At 42.5% G+C, this 17,473-nt stretch overlaps 1 protein-coding gene and 1 long non-coding RNA gene across 2 annotated transcripts in view; both read right to left on the bottom strand.

Moving 5' to 3' along the window:
* Nucleotides 1-2,921: 2,921 nt before the first annotated feature.
* The window catches only part of smad6b (SMAD family member 6b), a 31,416-nt gene continuing 16,864 nt past the window's right edge, over nt 2,922-17,473 (bottom strand). The window contains exon 4 of the mRNA XM_004553067.5: nt 2,922-3,873. Within this exon, the coding sequence (XP_004553124.2) occupies nt 3,332-3,873 (542 nt within the window). The 3' untranslated portion in view covers nt 2,922-3,331. The remainder of the gene's footprint in view (nt 3,874-17,473) is intronic.
* Nucleotides 11,611-13,590, bottom strand: LOC143419363 (uncharacterized). Its single transcript, XR_013099326.1, has 2 exons — nt 12,072-13,590; nt 11,611-12,020 (listed from the first exon to the last, which is right to left on the bottom strand). It is a non-coding gene; the product is annotated as an uncharacterized LOC143419363 (long non-coding RNA).

Genomic DNA, 17,473 nt, shown 5'->3' with positions numbered 1-17,473 from the left:
TTCCAGGCTCAGCTAGGGGCCCGCAGCACAGTAGCAGAATCATGGTTTGTCATTCAGGGGATGCAAACCATAAATGCCACTCTGGATGTGAGATTTAACAACAGAGCATATAGGAAGTATTAAAAAAAATATTCTTGTGATGGTGGTGGGGCAGGAATGCAAGCATCAGCCAGATAGTGCAGATATATTCAGGTGGAAAGGTACCAAAAGAATAAAAAATACTTCCTTTTGCATCTTGCTCTGCGTGCTAGCCCATAATCCCCTCTGAGAGCGTGGATCCCCTGTGCGCTTGCATGTATCAGCACGCCCAGGAAGTGGCAAGCATGGCAGCTGCGAGGAGCCGTAATTAACACCCTCAGCCAAGGTGAGAAGGCTTTCCGTGGGCCGCCGTTCATGAGAGACAGAGAGCAGGAAGTGTTTCAGGCACTCTGTGTAATCTCTCTTTGTTTCAAAAGGTGCTATTACCTCACTGAGCTTTTTACTGGGGCCAGATGTGCTGAACAGGGTCATCACTAGTAGCAAGCTGCTTTAGCTCTTCCTGGTTCAAATGACCTAACTTCTTAAAACTGACTTTTATGTCTTTTCTAAGTCTCTAATCTATTTTGAGAACAGCTAGAGATTAATCCTCTTTAACTCCGACTCAGTTTTCTCAGTTTTTGGAAGGTGAGCTTCAAAACTTTAGTGAGTCGATTGCAATTCCTTTTGCGAACAGGGAGAAAGCAACCTTAGGAGTCAAAAATCTACAGTTCAAGGAATGTACTGAGGCTTTGGCAGCATAGAAGCCATAATAACAGGGTTTCAAAATTCAGGGCTTTAAAAAGCAGCTTGTGCAGAAACACGAATGCACACATATGTAGCACTTCTACATCGAATACACGGTTTTGCCTTTGGGCTGACGTGAAAGGTAGCTACCAGGTTGCCTTCGTTCGAACAGCCGTTTATAATCAATGCAGAGCTGCAACTATGGCTCAGTGTATCATAACCAGTGGAACAAAATGGATGCCCTTTTTTTGGGGGGGGGGGGGGGGGGGGTCAGAGCGATTGAGGGCCGCGGCCTGCTAATCAATACCATTCCTGAGCCCATAGAGCACACAAAGCTGCTTACATGGCTTTTCCCGTTCTCTCCTCCATCTTGCCCAGAGTTACAGTCCTCCTGCCACAACTATTCAAGCTCTGGAGTAGAGTAGAGCAGGCGCCTTCCCAGAGATGCAGTCACAGTAGATGTGTATTGTCGCTTGGCCTCTCCCCAGCCCTGTCTAATTAGGCCCCCTCTCATACGCTCTGTGGCGGCTTGTGTAATCTGCTCACTATGAGTCTTAGCTCCTCGCCACCCCATATAATTGTCTGCCAGTTCCTCTCCAGTGGTGATGTGGGCCCTTTTCCCATAACAGAGACACAAAGGAGCGGGATAATGGCCCCCAGTTGTAGGGAAGAGGCAGAGACAGAGGCGGAGTGGAGCCACTCCTCTCCGCTGTTTGAACTCTACACAGTCTTGGCTCCAGACAGACAGCAATCCTGGAGGAGGCTGTCTGAGCCTTTATGGAGGAGTGTGAAGGACAGAGATGCTGCACACGTACACTGCACAAGTATTTTTAAGAAAAAAAAAGATAACCCTTCGTAAAAAATATCATCTTCTCTGGTTGTCACTGTTTAAAGCATGTTGTTCACAAACTTCAAAAATTCGGAGGTCTGGAAAACACACATATCCTTGTAACTGCACATTTCAGTGCTCATTAAACCAGAATCGGTGTCAGTGAATGTCTCTATTGCTGAATGCTGGCAGAGACCTCTGCAGCCCCCCCACCCCCCTCGCTACCATCACCGCCAACCTGACAACCCAATACCAGCAATTATGAAGGAAGCCAGCTAAACCACATCCAGCTTGGCTGCAGTTTTTAAGATTCCAGCAGGCTTGTAAAACTTCTTGGTTTCTCTGCATACATTCCAGTATCACTGTGGTGGTTTTCAGCGTGCTCCATCCCTGGTCACTTATAACAACGGCCATTGTGAGACAAGCTGGCTGCGGAGATGTGAGACCATCAGCCAACGATGATGTGCTGCAGTAGAAACACCTCTGAAAGGACGACCTAGCTGCTACCGAGCAGTTTCCTGATTTCCTCCTACACTGTCCTCTATGAAACCATCTCCTCCCAGTTCCCATTACCGGGGCTCCTTAGGACCTCAAGGACATCTGGTTCACTTGAGCTGGCTTGTCTAAAAATCCAGTGATGTACGTGGTACTGGAGACGCTACTGAAATATAAACATCATTTATCTGCTGAGATATTTAAATAACCCACAGTCAGAATAAACAGTGAATTGACAGCTTATTTTCTGCTTCTAAAAGCTGAGCACAGCAGAGATGTTTCTTCTTTTATATTAAGTGCTCCCAGACTGACTGCGAAATGTGTTTCTCAGCCTTCGGCCCATAAGGCTAAAGCCAAACAAAACCTTACACTACATCTTGGTATAACATATAATATTATCCATTACTTTATTATGATTTCTATTTTCTAAAAAAATAAGACTGAGAAATCTCAAGTGGTATTGGTATCAGTGTGCTTTTTAAAGAGGACCTATTATTCCCATTCCCAGCTCCAGTTTCAGTCTTGAACTCTGCTAGAGTAGCTTTGCTTGATTCACAGTTCATAAAAATAACTTTTCCTTATATTCGTCTTTGGTCCATCCCCTTGCTTCCTCTCTCTGAAACAAGCTTGTGCACATGCTGGTGTCTTTTTTTGAAATATAAGCCATGCTTAATATGCGTATCAACCAGTTTAACTATATATGTATGTATTATATATATATATAAATATATGTGTGTGTCTGTGTGTGCCCGGATAGGTCCTCTTTAGGATACAGTAAAAAATACATTATAGAGAATTAGTGATTATAAAGATCTAACAGACCAAGCACAGAGAATTATTATGCGAATACTTTATTATCAATGTGTGAATGGTGTTAGCTTTTTGTCTGGATATTAATAGTATATGAAAACTATACACCAAATCCAGGCTGCTGATCCTAATTTTGCTGTATAATTTCTCAAGTTGGTATTGAAAGATTCTTTTATATATATATATATATATATATATATATATATATATATATATATATATATATATATATATATATATATATATATATATATGCCAAAGTGCATTTTCCGTTTTTTTCCACTTGTCCATATACACATTGCACCATACATAAATAGTTACATTGTAAAAATGACTCCGTATTTACAAGTATAATATATATTTCATATAATATATAAAACTTTATATTAAATCTAGGTAGATGATATTTGGGATAGTTTGTGGGGTCCATCTGTGTTATCTGTGGTTGTTGAGGAGGATCTCCAGCCAGCAGGGGCAGGAAGTGATGAACTGTCTTGAGTAGCAGGGGCCCCAGCCCTTAGCAAAGCTGATGCGCACACTGTTAGGGTCATAGGGTCCATCCAGGAGGTCAGCCTCTGTCGTGTGCCTCAGAAGGAACGAGCGCTCATAGTCAAACACCTTGATGGAGTAGCCTGGCATCACCTTCCGCACCACCAGAGTTCTGCTGTTGGGCACATCCAGAGTTGGGGAGTTGACAAATATAGGGTGCTCGCTGCGGTTATACGCCCAAACGCCATCAGGCTCTTTGCTGAGGAGTATGCCGTAGCCAATTTTGCCTCTTGTACGCTGAACAGTGCTGCTGCGATGTTCCAGGTTGAGCTGGCCCAGGCAGAAGCCGGTGCCCTGAGGTAGATCATAGAAGATGCTGACGGAGTGCTCATACACTGTGTAGAGGCGACCCACACGTGTCCGGTGCTCCCAGTATGCCACATTACACCAGTGGCTCTGCTTAGGGGCATCAGGTGACATACTGGCATCTAGAAGAGACAGAGAAATGTCCATTACACAAAACATAAACAAATGTAAACAGGGCTAATAAAAAGGATGGGTTGAGTTTTAAGGGATTAACTATCCCTTTTTATTGTTCAGAGCAGATGGCCACACTATAAATACTGAAGCAGGCACTGTATTGAAATTTAAGCCTTGTATAAATACCGCTGCTTGGACTTCTGTCACACACACATACACACAAACACACACACACCACCGCAACTATACATATCCTGGGGGTGGAGGGTGTAGCGAGGTCAGTGCAGCCAAAGACCTGCACTTCCACCCTCTACCTCAAGAGGGCACTGTAGGGATTAAACACTGACCACACTACAGAGCTGCTGGTCACACATGAACTTCCAAAACAAATTCTGTTTACTTAAATGAAATCCAGATTACACTCAAGTGTTCCCCTCTGAACGCCTTAAAACTATAAAATCTAGAGAGTGGAATAGAGGACACGGTTATAACGTAGAAAAAATGTTTTGCACATTTTAATAACTTTTGAAAATTTCTTTTTAGCAATGGAAGCAAACCTGGCATCTTAAGACTAAACATCTCCGTCCACTAAATCAGCTTCTTAATTCAGTTTTCATGGCTGCAGTCTGTGAAATCTTTTCAGTGACAGACCTCAGCACTCCAAAGTGAATTACTGCTCCCAAGGTAGACTTCGATCTTCACCATACCGAAGAGAAACACACATACTCACTCACACACACACACACACACACACACACTGCTGACTACTTTCAGAAGCTGCTCAAAGCTGTCTTACATTTATATTACTCATAAAATCTGTGGTACAAGGAGAGGACAGGGCTCGATGGATGAGAAAGAAAAAGAATGGAAGACAAACAGTTCCAGTTTTTCACATCCTGGAGACTTACTGTTCTCTTTGTCATAGCTAAAACGAGTCAAAGGTGACGTTATTAGTGCCATGCACTTTGGTTTCATTCTGATTATAACTTTATTTTTGTTGTAAGCATTTTTGTCACGAGCTGTGGCTGAGCTTGAGGCATGAATCTGTGTGCAGGTCCCTCACTACATATATACAGCCGTTATGTGACGGCAGAGAGTAACACCTGGTTTATGGTTGCAGTTGTCGCCCTCACAAACAACAGCGCAGATGCTGGTCTTTGGTGCTGTTTTGGCTTGTCCTGCGCACGCGATTTTTGTAACCTGGCGGACGTGGCTGGGTTGAACACCCAACTGTGCTTTACTTCCATTTCAATGATATATCAGTCGAGGAGTTTAGAGATTTCCAGATTACAGAGAACAAGATGCTGCAACAGCTTGAAAAAGATGAGACTCGGGGAAAAAAATCTAGACTGAATCAAGTCTGGTGCACTTCAAGCTGCAGTTAAAACAATGACAGGGTGACATCATAGTTGTCATGCAACATAATCAATGTGGTTTTAGACTGCTGCAACAGCTGGAGAAGATAAGACTTTCTGCAGAAAGCTAACCTCTCTGATCAGTGTTGACATACTCATTTCTATTTTCATAAAGCAGCAGTGCGTCTGAAGTGTAGGACAAGATTGCAGCGAGCCAAGTGCGCCTCAAGCACATGTATGAACATTTTTACATCTGTCCTGACGTCACAGTACGTGCAAGCAATGACCAATGTGTCAACCATAACCGTGGTTTTAAGGAGCCTCTTTCTCCTCTTCCCTCGTCTTCCTCACATTCCACAAGAGTGGGGGTGACGGTAGAGGGCCAGGCAGGGGGTCCCCCTCCCCCTCCAGCCAGCTCTTCCCCTGCTGTGGGCCCAGGGACGGCATTCAGCTCCCTGACAACTTAGCACAAGCCCGTGACCCGCTGACCCCCCAGCCTTCATGCTATCAGCTCCCATTAACTCACACACAGAGTGATGCCATTATTTTGCTTCAGAGAGTCTATTGGCACAGAGGATTTAAAGCCTGGGCCTGTGGCCCCATTCCTTTCAGTCTCTCTGCTCTCAGGGCTTAATGACCGCCCGCCCCATTAACAAACGCCTTTAAGGTGGAGCATCACAGATCCACACCGCAACAAAATGCCTTGTTCACCTCCCACCCAACTAAATCTTTCTGCTGAGTGACCCATACTAGTAAAGTTTATACAAAGATTAGCAAAAACGTTGACCAGACTTGCACAGAGAAAACGCCTGCTGGTTCGAGGCTCTCTGTGTTATGGAGGGGGAAGAAAAGAGCGAGTGAGTGGGGAAGTGTGGAGGTGGGGGGAAGCTGCAGACAGGCTCTCTGTGTGTTTGCGCACACACTGATGGCTTAAATGACCCCCTCTCTTCAGGGGCCCCAACATGCATGTGCCATTAGTAAATTCCACACTCCAGCTCCTCCACTCTGAGCTCAACTTTTACTGCAGCACCGCTCGGCCACACAAAGAACTCAGCTCCAACTAGTTTACGGCCGTCCATTGTCTCAAATCAAATGGAACCCAGACATCAAGGTAAACTCACTTTGAAACTGTGCACAGAAACACGAAAGACCAAATGGCTACTGTCTCCTTCTCTTTGGATGGAAAGAACAAAGCAAAAACAATCTGGTCAATGATATCTAGTTTTCGCACATAGCGTGGTGCAAAGATAGTCAGTTGGACTATGAGGACCAGGAAGAGGAATAAGCAGGACAAAGGTTAAAAATGTATTTAATGCTAAGCTTGAGCCTGACGGAAGACAGCAAGCACAGAAAGAGCTGTGCTTTTTCCTGTTGCTCTGTTGTGTCTACGTGTGCTTTTGCACACGTGCCTGTTTGGACTAGGGGAGAAAAAACAGCATACATGCTTATGTTTTTGTCCTAAATTTGCTTGTTACGGATAAACGAGCACGTCTGCCATAACCTGATTAAATTTTACGGTGCTTTTCTTGTGCAGAAACACTACTAGCCTGTTCTATCACACCCGTGCGATTTATTGAGTGTCATGACATTTTTACAAAGCTCCATTTTCCTCAAAACATGCTACAATGTCAAGATGGCATTTTCAGATTTACATGTTTGGATGTTCTGCAAATGTTTTTCTACAAAACTGATATAAGAGTAAGAAGGAGGATTTAATTAGTAGTATCTGGTCATAAAATTATGTAGATACATGCCAGACCAAGACTCAGACCAAACCTTAAAAATTCAGACATCAGAGAGGCAGTTCAGTGGAGGTGAAATGAATGGTTGTGCCTCCCTCCCCTTTAGCCACAGCATGGACACCCAACTCTCTCAGGCTCCATGTTGGCCTGCATGAGGTTCTGCTCTGGGTGGAGCCATGATGGCTGGGAGCAATTACAAGTGCTCTGCATCCATTTAACCCTGCCACCTTTTAACAGCTCCGTTTACCCATTAGAATAGTAGCTCATGTTATTATTGTTATTTTATTCTCAAAAGCCTCTCCTCTTAGTGTCAGTCTCAGAGTCAATAGATGCCGAAACAGCATGGACGCCACACTTCCTGTTCCTGCAGCCAGAGGCAATGAGCTAAGCATATGATGGAGCTGATCAATTTTAAAGTCTTACATAACCAGGCTCACATCAAAAAAAAAGTAGAGATCCATAAATCTGTGGTATTTGATCTCTAAACGTTTCCATGGCCAACAGGAAACACAGTATGTGGAATAAAGCATCTAGTCTGGTGTTGTAGAAATATGATAAGAACAGGCTGTGTTTGGTTTTCCTTTAGGCAAACAGATTTGAAATGTAGCAAACCAACTATCACATTTTAGGGAATTAAGTGTAGCTGAGGACACCTGTATCCACATATACTTCACTTAGAGGTACAGTGACACACAGTAAACAGCACTATCTAAGAACTGCTACTCCCACAGCCAGAATTCAGTGTGTTTGATTTCCATAACAAGATGTGATCTCCATGGAGACGATGAGGAAAATGTTGATTTTTCTGTTTCCCTGTGGCCTCTCCGATTGGACAAATTCCGAGTGTCAAATGCAGGGCATCAGATCTGTCAATAAACACGGACTTATATCAGTTCTTTTGAAGTTAGGAGGCTACAAGTTACGCATGCTCATTTGAACGCAAAAAGAAGTGAAGTGTCAGCTACATGTTGTCCAAGCAAAATGTGTTTTTATTTCTTTGTGATGGAGAAAAGAATGGGAGAAGTAGTCAAACTGAAAAAATACAAAAGTATTAGCAAAATGTGCTAAAAGGCAACCAAACCTGCCGCTGTGGTTGTAACAATGCAGGTGACTATGATGGTGATAAGCAAACACAGCAAACATGGATGACATATTTATTATGTTATAACAGAAGACAAACATGCCATTGAAAAAGCCCTTAAGTACACCTGTGTTAAACATAATTTGCCCAAGCCTCTTCCACAGATTTACATCTGGAAAAAAAACAGGGGGCGAGCAGATCACCCTGCTTGCTACGAGTTCCCTGCACTCCAGGGCGAGTCTGGATAATTACTGTTAAGTACACAAAAATGAGGGCTTGAAAGTTTCAATGGCAATCCTTGATGATCATCCAGTAATGCTTTTAAAGACAGCATGAAAAGGGAAGGGAGAAAAAAAAAGGGCAGAGGGAGCAGCAGAAAAGAGCTGCCCTGGGGTAAACACTGCTCCGCAGCCTTGGAGTGAGATGAATGGGAGGCCGAGTGTCAGGGACAGGCAGACAAACAACAGCTTCCCCTCCGCGCTAACATCTCCCCACCAAGCTCCAGGGCCACCCCCATTATACTTTATCTGTCCTAATCCGGAGCGGCTAGCAGAGATGCACTCATTCCTCTGCAACTTTGCTGAACAGGAAAAGAAAAACACTGTTGCCAGACTTTTTATGCAGCACAGTTGAAGGGAGGAGAGGAGCAAGCTCTCATTCTGTTCCAAGGATTAGATTCCCCTCCAGCTATTAGACTCTAGTGGTGAACTGATAGACTCTAGACTTGTGGTGGAAAGCAAGCACTGAGGACTGTGTGTGCATGTGTGAAAATTTACAATTCTTTCTTATTGTGCTTTCCTGCCCCATCACCCCACACATTTGTCTGATTTCTTTTATAACTAAACAACAAATTCATGGCTTTAATTCTGTGGGCAATAGCTTCCACAGGCTGACTATAACCCCGGAGCAGGCCACATTTAGGCTGGCGTCTGGGCTATCACTGCCATCAAAGTCGGCTTTATCAGACAGATATGCTAACTGGAGCTGCTCCTACATGTCTATGGATTTTTCTCCCTGAGGTCTGGCCTTTCTCTGCTGAGAGAGAACAAGTGATATAGACACAGCGATATATATGCTGGGGACACACACACACACACACACATGCTGTGGGAGCCCAGGAAACTGAATCCAATCACCAAACCTTTCTGGTCACAACGGGAATGCTTTACATTGTCATCCGCTTCCTCCTCACTTTCCCTCTGTTTCTGTTTTGGGATGACCCCATGAGGGAGGAAAAGTGCTGCACCCTTGATAGCAGATAACTAACAGAATCCATAAATTAAATCAATAAACAACAGTGGGTGTAGGAAGCTAAGGAGGCTAATACGAAGGAGCCATCTGGGCGCGTCAGTGAGGCTGCTGGTTTGAGAGAAAAAGGCTCCATTTTTTTTTCAAGGGAAGAAAATGTGCTGCTCATTTCCTCCAAGTTTCCTCCAAAGCTCTGCAATGTGTCAGAGACATAGAGCACAAGCGATGGTGGTGATCCAAGTGAGGCCTTCAAGAGCCTTTCAGGGTTCGTAAAAGCTCTGTAAAAACTGTGGGGGATATTTGCGAATATGTCATATCTACAGGCAGCCTCAAAGGCCAGCCGAGTCCGAGTGAGCATCGAAAGCAAAGCGCTCAGCCAACATCCTGCTGGGTGGCTGTGCTCTTTCACCTCCCCATACAACCTATCTTTTTGCGTGTGTGTCTTGTTTGTGTGTGCACAAGTGTGAATGTGTTTGTTTGCTAGTGTGCGAGGGAGGTTCGAGCCAAGTAGGCTGGAGCGACTGAGTGGAGAAGACCCTGCACATTCCTGAACCCCCCCCCCTCGTTGTGCCTCCTAACTTGCTACTCTGGTTAGGAGTGAGGGGGGTGAGGAGCAGTGAGAAGGTGACTTTCATTTGGTTAATCCTCAGCAGTGACATCACGTGTGAAGTCAAAAAGTTTCGGGTGCGTGGCTTGAAACGTGCACAAACTTTCTTCTGGGAAAACCGAGATTCCATATCGGAAGGAGAAAAGCGACTTTAGCTAGGCTATGGAATCAAGCTATGATGAAGGCCTGGTTTCAAATGAGCAGTAACAAGGAGCTCTATTATTTTGAGTTATGTTAGTCTGACTAATTTAAGTCGAAAGGTAGGTATTTGGTTTCCACCGGGCCGGGAGGTGGAGCAGCTATGATGGACACGCTTGCCGTTCAAACAATGGTTTTCTATTGATTGACCCAGTGGATCAGAGTCTGTGAGGAGAATGTGTTCTGTCAGGATAATGTGGCACCAGAGTTTCTGTTTCAATCACAACACTTGCTTGGGTGTAACCCACACTGCTCCACCGCGGGCATCCAGACACCGGCTCCCAAAACAAAGACAACTGCCCCCCCACCCCCACCCGACCTCATCTCCGATAAGTCAGCCCGTTCACAACAAGCAAGACATTCATTAAAAATGCAGGAGTGAACATTTCCAATAATTCACAAAGTCCTTCCCTGTCAACATCTGCAAAAAATCTTGAAACTAAAGGGAATGGCAGGATTTCATTAAGTAAATTATGTGTTGGCAGTCACAGAGAGGGGAAGAGGGGGAAGCTACAGCCAGACTTCTAATCTAAACCGTACCCTGAAATGCGACAGGCTGACTGCACGTACTGAGCCACACCGCCAAGGCTTTAGAAATGCACACAAATAAAAGATAAGTTAAACACACGACAAAAGTAAATACAGTTTTCCCCGGGGAACATAATAAATGAGAGTTTTCACATAAGCCTGTTTACAACTTGTAACAACTACTACTTGCAAAACTTGATCTCACAATACAATCTACTTTGTCAAGTTGTACTCAACAATAAAGGTTTTCTTGTCAGATATAAAACGGCATCAGTTTTCAGGAACAAGATGAAAGGCTCCAAATTATGTCTATCATACTTGGCCGTATGTTAAGACAAGGTAATGGAATGAAGATATAGCTCCAGTAGACTCCAGTAGACCATGTTCAAGATAAGAGGCCAAATAAAAGAAAAAATCCAAGCGCTCTATCTCAGTTTACATGCAGAGAGAAAATTAACCAGTTCCTTGAAGCACTAGGAGTTTACTGTTTAGCAATACACAATAAGCTATCTTTTCCCTCCAGCAGCAAGAGTCTCGTGTAGAGATGTCAACTGACATGGGCCCCTACAGTTAATCCACAGAGCATTCTCAAAGCTCAAAGAATGTGCTGGCTATTCTGAGTTTTAAAAATACTGACGGCTATAGGTTTAGGCACAACTGTCAATGCTCCTCTGGGGAGGACTGGGGGGGGTTAAATCTATTTTTGCTTGCAATCAGGCCACAGGCTGGCCTAAATCATAGCCAGCCTTGGCCTGTGTCTGGATTTATAATTGTGGGTGAAATGGTCAGAAAATAAAAACAGCATCCACAACTGGCACCTCCTTCGCTACTCTATGCCAGTTGTGGACGCAAGACTAGCTCATTTACGGAGCCCAGCTCGAATGGAAGTATTGTTCCCCCTCTCAGCTTTGAGGGGAGTGTTAAGATTCAATATTGAGGAAGGGTACAAGAGGTGATCGAAGAATAACCACACCGATCCGACCGGGTGAAGTCAAACGATGATTTTAATGAATACACGCGTGGGAAGAGAACTCTGTACGCAGACAGGAAGTAGTCTTCGACTTAATCAAAGCATGAACAGATATTTTATAGCATCAGGGTTTGTTTACTGACGCCCCTTCATGCGTCACAGATACATTTTATACATAGATCAGATCAACATCATCATGACTTTTTACCTAGAAAATCATCTTCTATTTTCATGGCTAGCCCTTCCTGTCTACCTTTCAGTTCTTGTCTTGTTCCTCTTTCTTGCCGAGACACCAAGAAACGGTTCCTCTTTTACCAAGACAATTTTGCAGTTACAGCCAAACATAACTAACCTCTCCTCTAAATAAATCTAATTTAACGTGTGTGTGTGTGTGTGTGTGTTGACCTCACATGCTCTTTGTGTCACCTCTTCACCTACTGTCTGTGTCTCGTCCTCAAATGCTCTTTCTCAATTCACCTGTTGCACTTCTGACCTTTTACCAGACCAGAAGCTCACTGAGACTATGTGTATGTCTTCTACTAAATAAATGTTTTAATCAAGAACCTCTACTAAAAAGCTATCTGTTACATTGTTAAAGCCTCGTCTTAGCCTGCGGCTCAAAATAACTTCCTGCTTCTTTCTGCATACAACTTCCTGTCAGCCTGCAACTCAGTCTTTCTGAAAGAGACACTGTTTAAACCTTGGAATGCAATATCCATGCTGCAGATTATATTATTAATGCAATGACAATTATTTAACAATAGCAGTAAAATAATTTCCCTCCTCGACACTCCCCCTTTTGACCTCTGGAACACCAGAGGTCACAATACATTGTGTCCTCACGCAGACCCTTCTCTGGTGGTCTCGAACCTCGAGATCTCCAGGATCCTCGCCCCTCCTGTGGTCGCCGAGATCTTCTGCAAAGGAAACAAAACACCTTTCCTGCATCTCCCTAACTTATCCTATCTGGGACTCTTTAATCAAAAGCCTGATCCTAATTATCTTCTTAACTTATTGACTTGTATTTATGTATACTCTTCAACGTTACTCATCACTTTAAAATTCTTTTAAGCGCTGGTTTCACGTCCGGTTGCTCGCTCTATTTTCCCTTATCTGATCATCAACATCCTGTGCACAAGTTGTCGCTGCTGCAAGTTAATCTACTCCAAAAGAAAACAACCACTTTAATCAATTAAGTTCAAGCATATAAGCAATTACTCCTGTATACATTTCATCATAGCTAAATGCTGCCTTGAAACAACTCCTCTGTGTTAACACTAACTTCATTTTAAAACCTCACATTTCCTATGTTATCACCTGTTTTGGTATAACCTTTTTATTTCATTTTGCTCCCTTAATGTAACAATACCTTCTAATTCTAATGTATCAGACTTAACCAAAATATATGCTTTCCTTCCTCTTTGGTCCTTCTTTAAGTTCAGTTAAAAGCTAAATGAATTTAGGGCCTTTTGCCTGGAATCAATACTGTCATGTGTGTTTCTTAACTCTGTGTCTGTAAGCGTGTGCAATCCTTCATGAACTCATATTATCCTCACAGTAGATTGGCTAATCATAGCGCTAGCCAAAGGCTCGTGACCCTCCAGAGACAAATTTGAGCCACAACTCCTTTAAAAGCACAAAATGCAATATGTATAAAAATCATTTCTATTTATAAGCTCCCCCTTTTATCCTAAAAATACCTCCTATATAATATCTGTATGTGTAAGCCTACATTATAACCACTACTTCTAGAAATCAAAAAGAAATCAAAGCTGTTCTACCCCTTCAACCCTCACTAATTTTCCCTCTAAGAATTATTCACAGCTTTGAAAAACCGGCATTGTATCTTCTAAACAGGATTCATGGTCCTGGGCCATGTTGGCCCAGTATTCTTGGTTCCTTGTATTTTCGCTCCTTATTTAGGCCAGGTTTTCTGAGGTGTCCTGTTGTGGTGTTCCCTAAGTATTTTTTCCTTTGTGACTCTTACCCCCTTGTGCCCCTCTATGTATTTATGAGCTCTCGTCTCTCTTTGTGTTTATTCCATGTTTTCCCCCAGCCTGTTATGTCTGTGTTCTCCCCGTGCTCTGGGTGTATTTAAGTTGTGTCTTCTGTTATGGTAGTTGCTGGTTTGTCTGTGTTGTTTCCCCTCGGTCTCCCTGCGTCTCGTTTCTGGTTTGTGTTATTAGCTTACCCAGTTTAGGTTTCCGGTTTCTTGTTTTTCCACCAGTGCTGTTTTGTGCCCACCGTTGTAAATAAATATTCACCTGCACCAGAGCTGCCGCCTTTTGGGTCCTTTTCTACAACTCCACACGGCTTGCCTCGCAAACCGTGACAAGTTCACTTTTAATCCTTTAACCTTAACTTAAAAATAACAGTTTCAGTTTTACCATATCCAAATGATCAAAAACCCAAAAGGTCCTAAAATGATCCTAAATTATTAAACAATTAAATTATTAAACCCTAAACCCCCCTTTATCTTGATACATTTCATGTGTCAAGATACTATACAAAACTTAAAACTGCTCAGTTTTCCCCACTCATGATCCAATCTGTGTCATAAAAATAAACTTAAAACAGAACAGTTATCAGTCATGTGTTTCTACAATTAATGGTAACTGAGTTACATCAAAAAATATTTCCCCTTTAGCATTTGGCATTCTCCCAACAATATACTATAATCTCATAATCTAACCCCAGTCAACAAAACAAAAATTTTTCTGGTAAAAGCAAATTGTTTGTCCACATTTATTCACCCTCACATTCACTCACACATTCACTCACATGCAGGCACACCATGTATTTGCTGATAGTGGAGCCTCCCGCACGATCAGATACTCCACCCTCAGCAAAATGAGCTCCGTCATTTTTTATTTTCCATAGGAAAATATTTCTTTATGCTTTTGGACTGGATTGACTCGCATAAAATCCTTTTTACAGGGACTTACGACCTGAATTGTCCCCAGGTAGCTTTCTCCTCAGCCAATTGTAATCTGGAAAGCCGCCTTATATTTGCTCCTCCCGATAATTTTCAGCGCCGTTATTCACTGTTGCAGGCCTGCTTAAAACAGAAATGAAAAAAAAAATAGAGCTGATTGTTAGCTCATAAAAACAAAACAAAATCACCTGACAGGTTTTCTTTAAGTGCACTGTTACAAAATAATGGGCCCAATTTTAGACATGTCCATGTTTCCTAAAACTCCCTCTATATAAAACAAAAACACCAACAACAACCTACCTGACAGAATCAACCCATCACCACAACAACCTTAAACACACAAATCTTGCCACCACATAATTTCACCTCCTCAATACACCAAAAGTCCCATTAAACCCACTCAATTTGCACACAAAAATCACCCCCTTATGCTCTATAACATACTTCAATTCAGCATAAAACCCCCTTACAACAACATATCACTAAACTATAAATTTCCTACCCCAATCTGCACTTCTCGTCTCTGCTATGCTTCCTCTTCCTGAAAGTCACAGTCACACACACACTCCAGCTAATTTGCATACTGAATCATCTCTCAAGAAGCTGTAACAACAGAAACATATGTTTAAACATTCCCAACTCATTAAATCATTTTATTTCTTCCAACAGTGATCACTAGTGTTGATCACTCAGTACGAGAGCACTCCTAAGTCACTCTTTTTTAAAACTACTTTAATCCCTTTTTCGTTTTCATAACTCCCTTTGTCATATGGCTTATTCTATTCCTCAATTACAAACTCAAATGTATTTTATCAAACATTCACACCATTGTATCATTCATACAAAATAGCAAGCTGTTCTTCATTGCCTATGTTTGTATTCTTAGCTAGGTGTAATCAATGTCTATGCATTAAACTCCATGAGCTTGTCTTGTCTTTATAAGTTTAATGCATTTCCTGTTTGTGTGTGTGAATTTGCATATGGTGCTTTTACAGTGTGTCAGACTCCTTCATAATTTTGCCTTTAAACAGTCAATTTTCTCCTCCCCAACTTTACTAACCCAAATTCTGATTTCCTACCTTAAATAGCAGCATTCCTTGTCCTCAGCCAGAAGGTAGGGCTCCACTTGCCACTTTCCACCTCCACCCTAGCCCAGCGGTCTTACCCGTCAGGTCCGAGAGTAATCGTGACTGTGCCTGCCTTAGGTTGTCCCAGGGTTTCGAGGTGGGATCTTACCCGTCATGGGCTATCCAGCCTTCCATACTCGCCTGATACGGGGCCCAAGTGGGCAGGGGAGGGAACACACTGGCTCTGGGAATTAAAGGAATGTAAGCTGCTTCCTTCATTGCATCTTATGTTAAACTATCTTACTTCTGACTCCTTCCTAGAATAATTTCTCATATGGCACTTTGTGTATGTGTGTTTTCTATTCATTAATGTAATTGTCAGTTATTTTCTCTCCCGGTCAGGGAACCACATTATTTTCTCTCTTCATTTTACCTTCTTTTGTTTGTTTGTCACGTTCTACTTTAGTTCTATTAAACCTTGATGTAAAAAACAATACTCCCTTATTTCACGCACACACTCTGCATTTTGCCTACGCACACACTTCTCTCTCAGACTTCCTCTGTTCACACATCACCTTATATGGGCATGCAAACTTCCTGTCACCCACACCATTTCCTGTTACACACACACCGCACGCAGCTGCTCAGAGCAGCTCAAGCTGCTTTGCTGTTTCTCCAGGCTAATCAAACTTATTTTGTATTTACAATCTACAAACCCTCTGTAATTCTACTAACTTTTGACCTAAAATGTAGCATCATTCACACAATGATTTCATAATCCTCTCACACACACCTTTTAAATAAACTAAACTCTTATAACATCACTCATGCCTCTCTCAAATTAAAAACACTTTCAAAGTTTAAAACGTCCTACTTTACATCACCCAAGAAATACCTCTCACACCTTTATTCATCATGTCAAAGCTTCTAGTCACCGCATTCACACTCAAACTGTGACTAGAGTTAAGGAATATAACTCAACACACTTTCCTAAGAGTATTTTAGACATGCTTGTCATAATCAAAAAGAGCAAGTAAAAAACAAACAAACAAAAAATTGAAACCTCCATTAATTCTCACCGCACACACAAGAAATTGAAAAAATAAAACCCACCAGCAACTAATGCTGGAGAAAAGTTACTACTGAAAGTGATGTGTTAGTCTTAAGTATATACAGTGCACTCAATCTATTTATATATCTACATCCAAACTCAGTCAGTTACTATGCATCCCCTACGGCAACTCAAAACTTTATTTATAGTCCTTTACTAAACATAAATGGCATTTTAAACACACACTCAACACTGTTTGCAGCAGTATTTGTAAAACCAACTGTGGCTTAAACAGTTCACTGCTTACTCATTTGCATTTTCACTCACACACACCGTCTAAAAATAGCAGCAGCATTGCCTCAGACTCCTTTCACACAGAGATCTCTTATTACAAAGACGTCTTATATTTACAACTACTGTCAGATCTGTCAGCTTTAGCGCCTAACCAATTTCGACAAATTTAAAATAACCGCCCACCAATTAACCAGTATCAAGACTTTAACTGTTTCTGGCCTCATTTCTAAAATCCCTAACTCAATTTAAAAGCGTCAACCAACCCAAACTTTGCCTGAAGCTCTATTTTTGGCATTTCACAGCCAAGGCTTACCTCGAAGTGTTAAGTTAAAGTTACACGCCCGAAGACCAACTTCTCCTGTCCAAAAAAGCGCAGATACCGTTGCAAACGGTAAGGAGACTCTAACTCCTAGCTTAATTCCGGGATGCCCTGTACCCCACAGCTAAACCACACTGAACTAACCCTCTTCGCCGAGAGGTCAATGTCGCGCGTCCACGACAAGGAGGGAGCGTAACCTCCGGGCTCTGCGCT

This window comes from Maylandia zebra, linkage group LG7 (genome assembly GCF_041146795.1).
Source record: "Maylandia zebra isolate NMK-2024a linkage group LG7, Mzebra_GT3a, whole genome shotgun sequence".
Taxonomy (NCBI): domain Eukaryota; kingdom Metazoa; phylum Chordata; class Actinopteri; order Cichliformes; family Cichlidae; genus Maylandia; species Maylandia zebra.
Note: the sequence above shows the minus strand (reverse complement) of the source record. Positions and strands in the feature narration are given on the sequence as shown.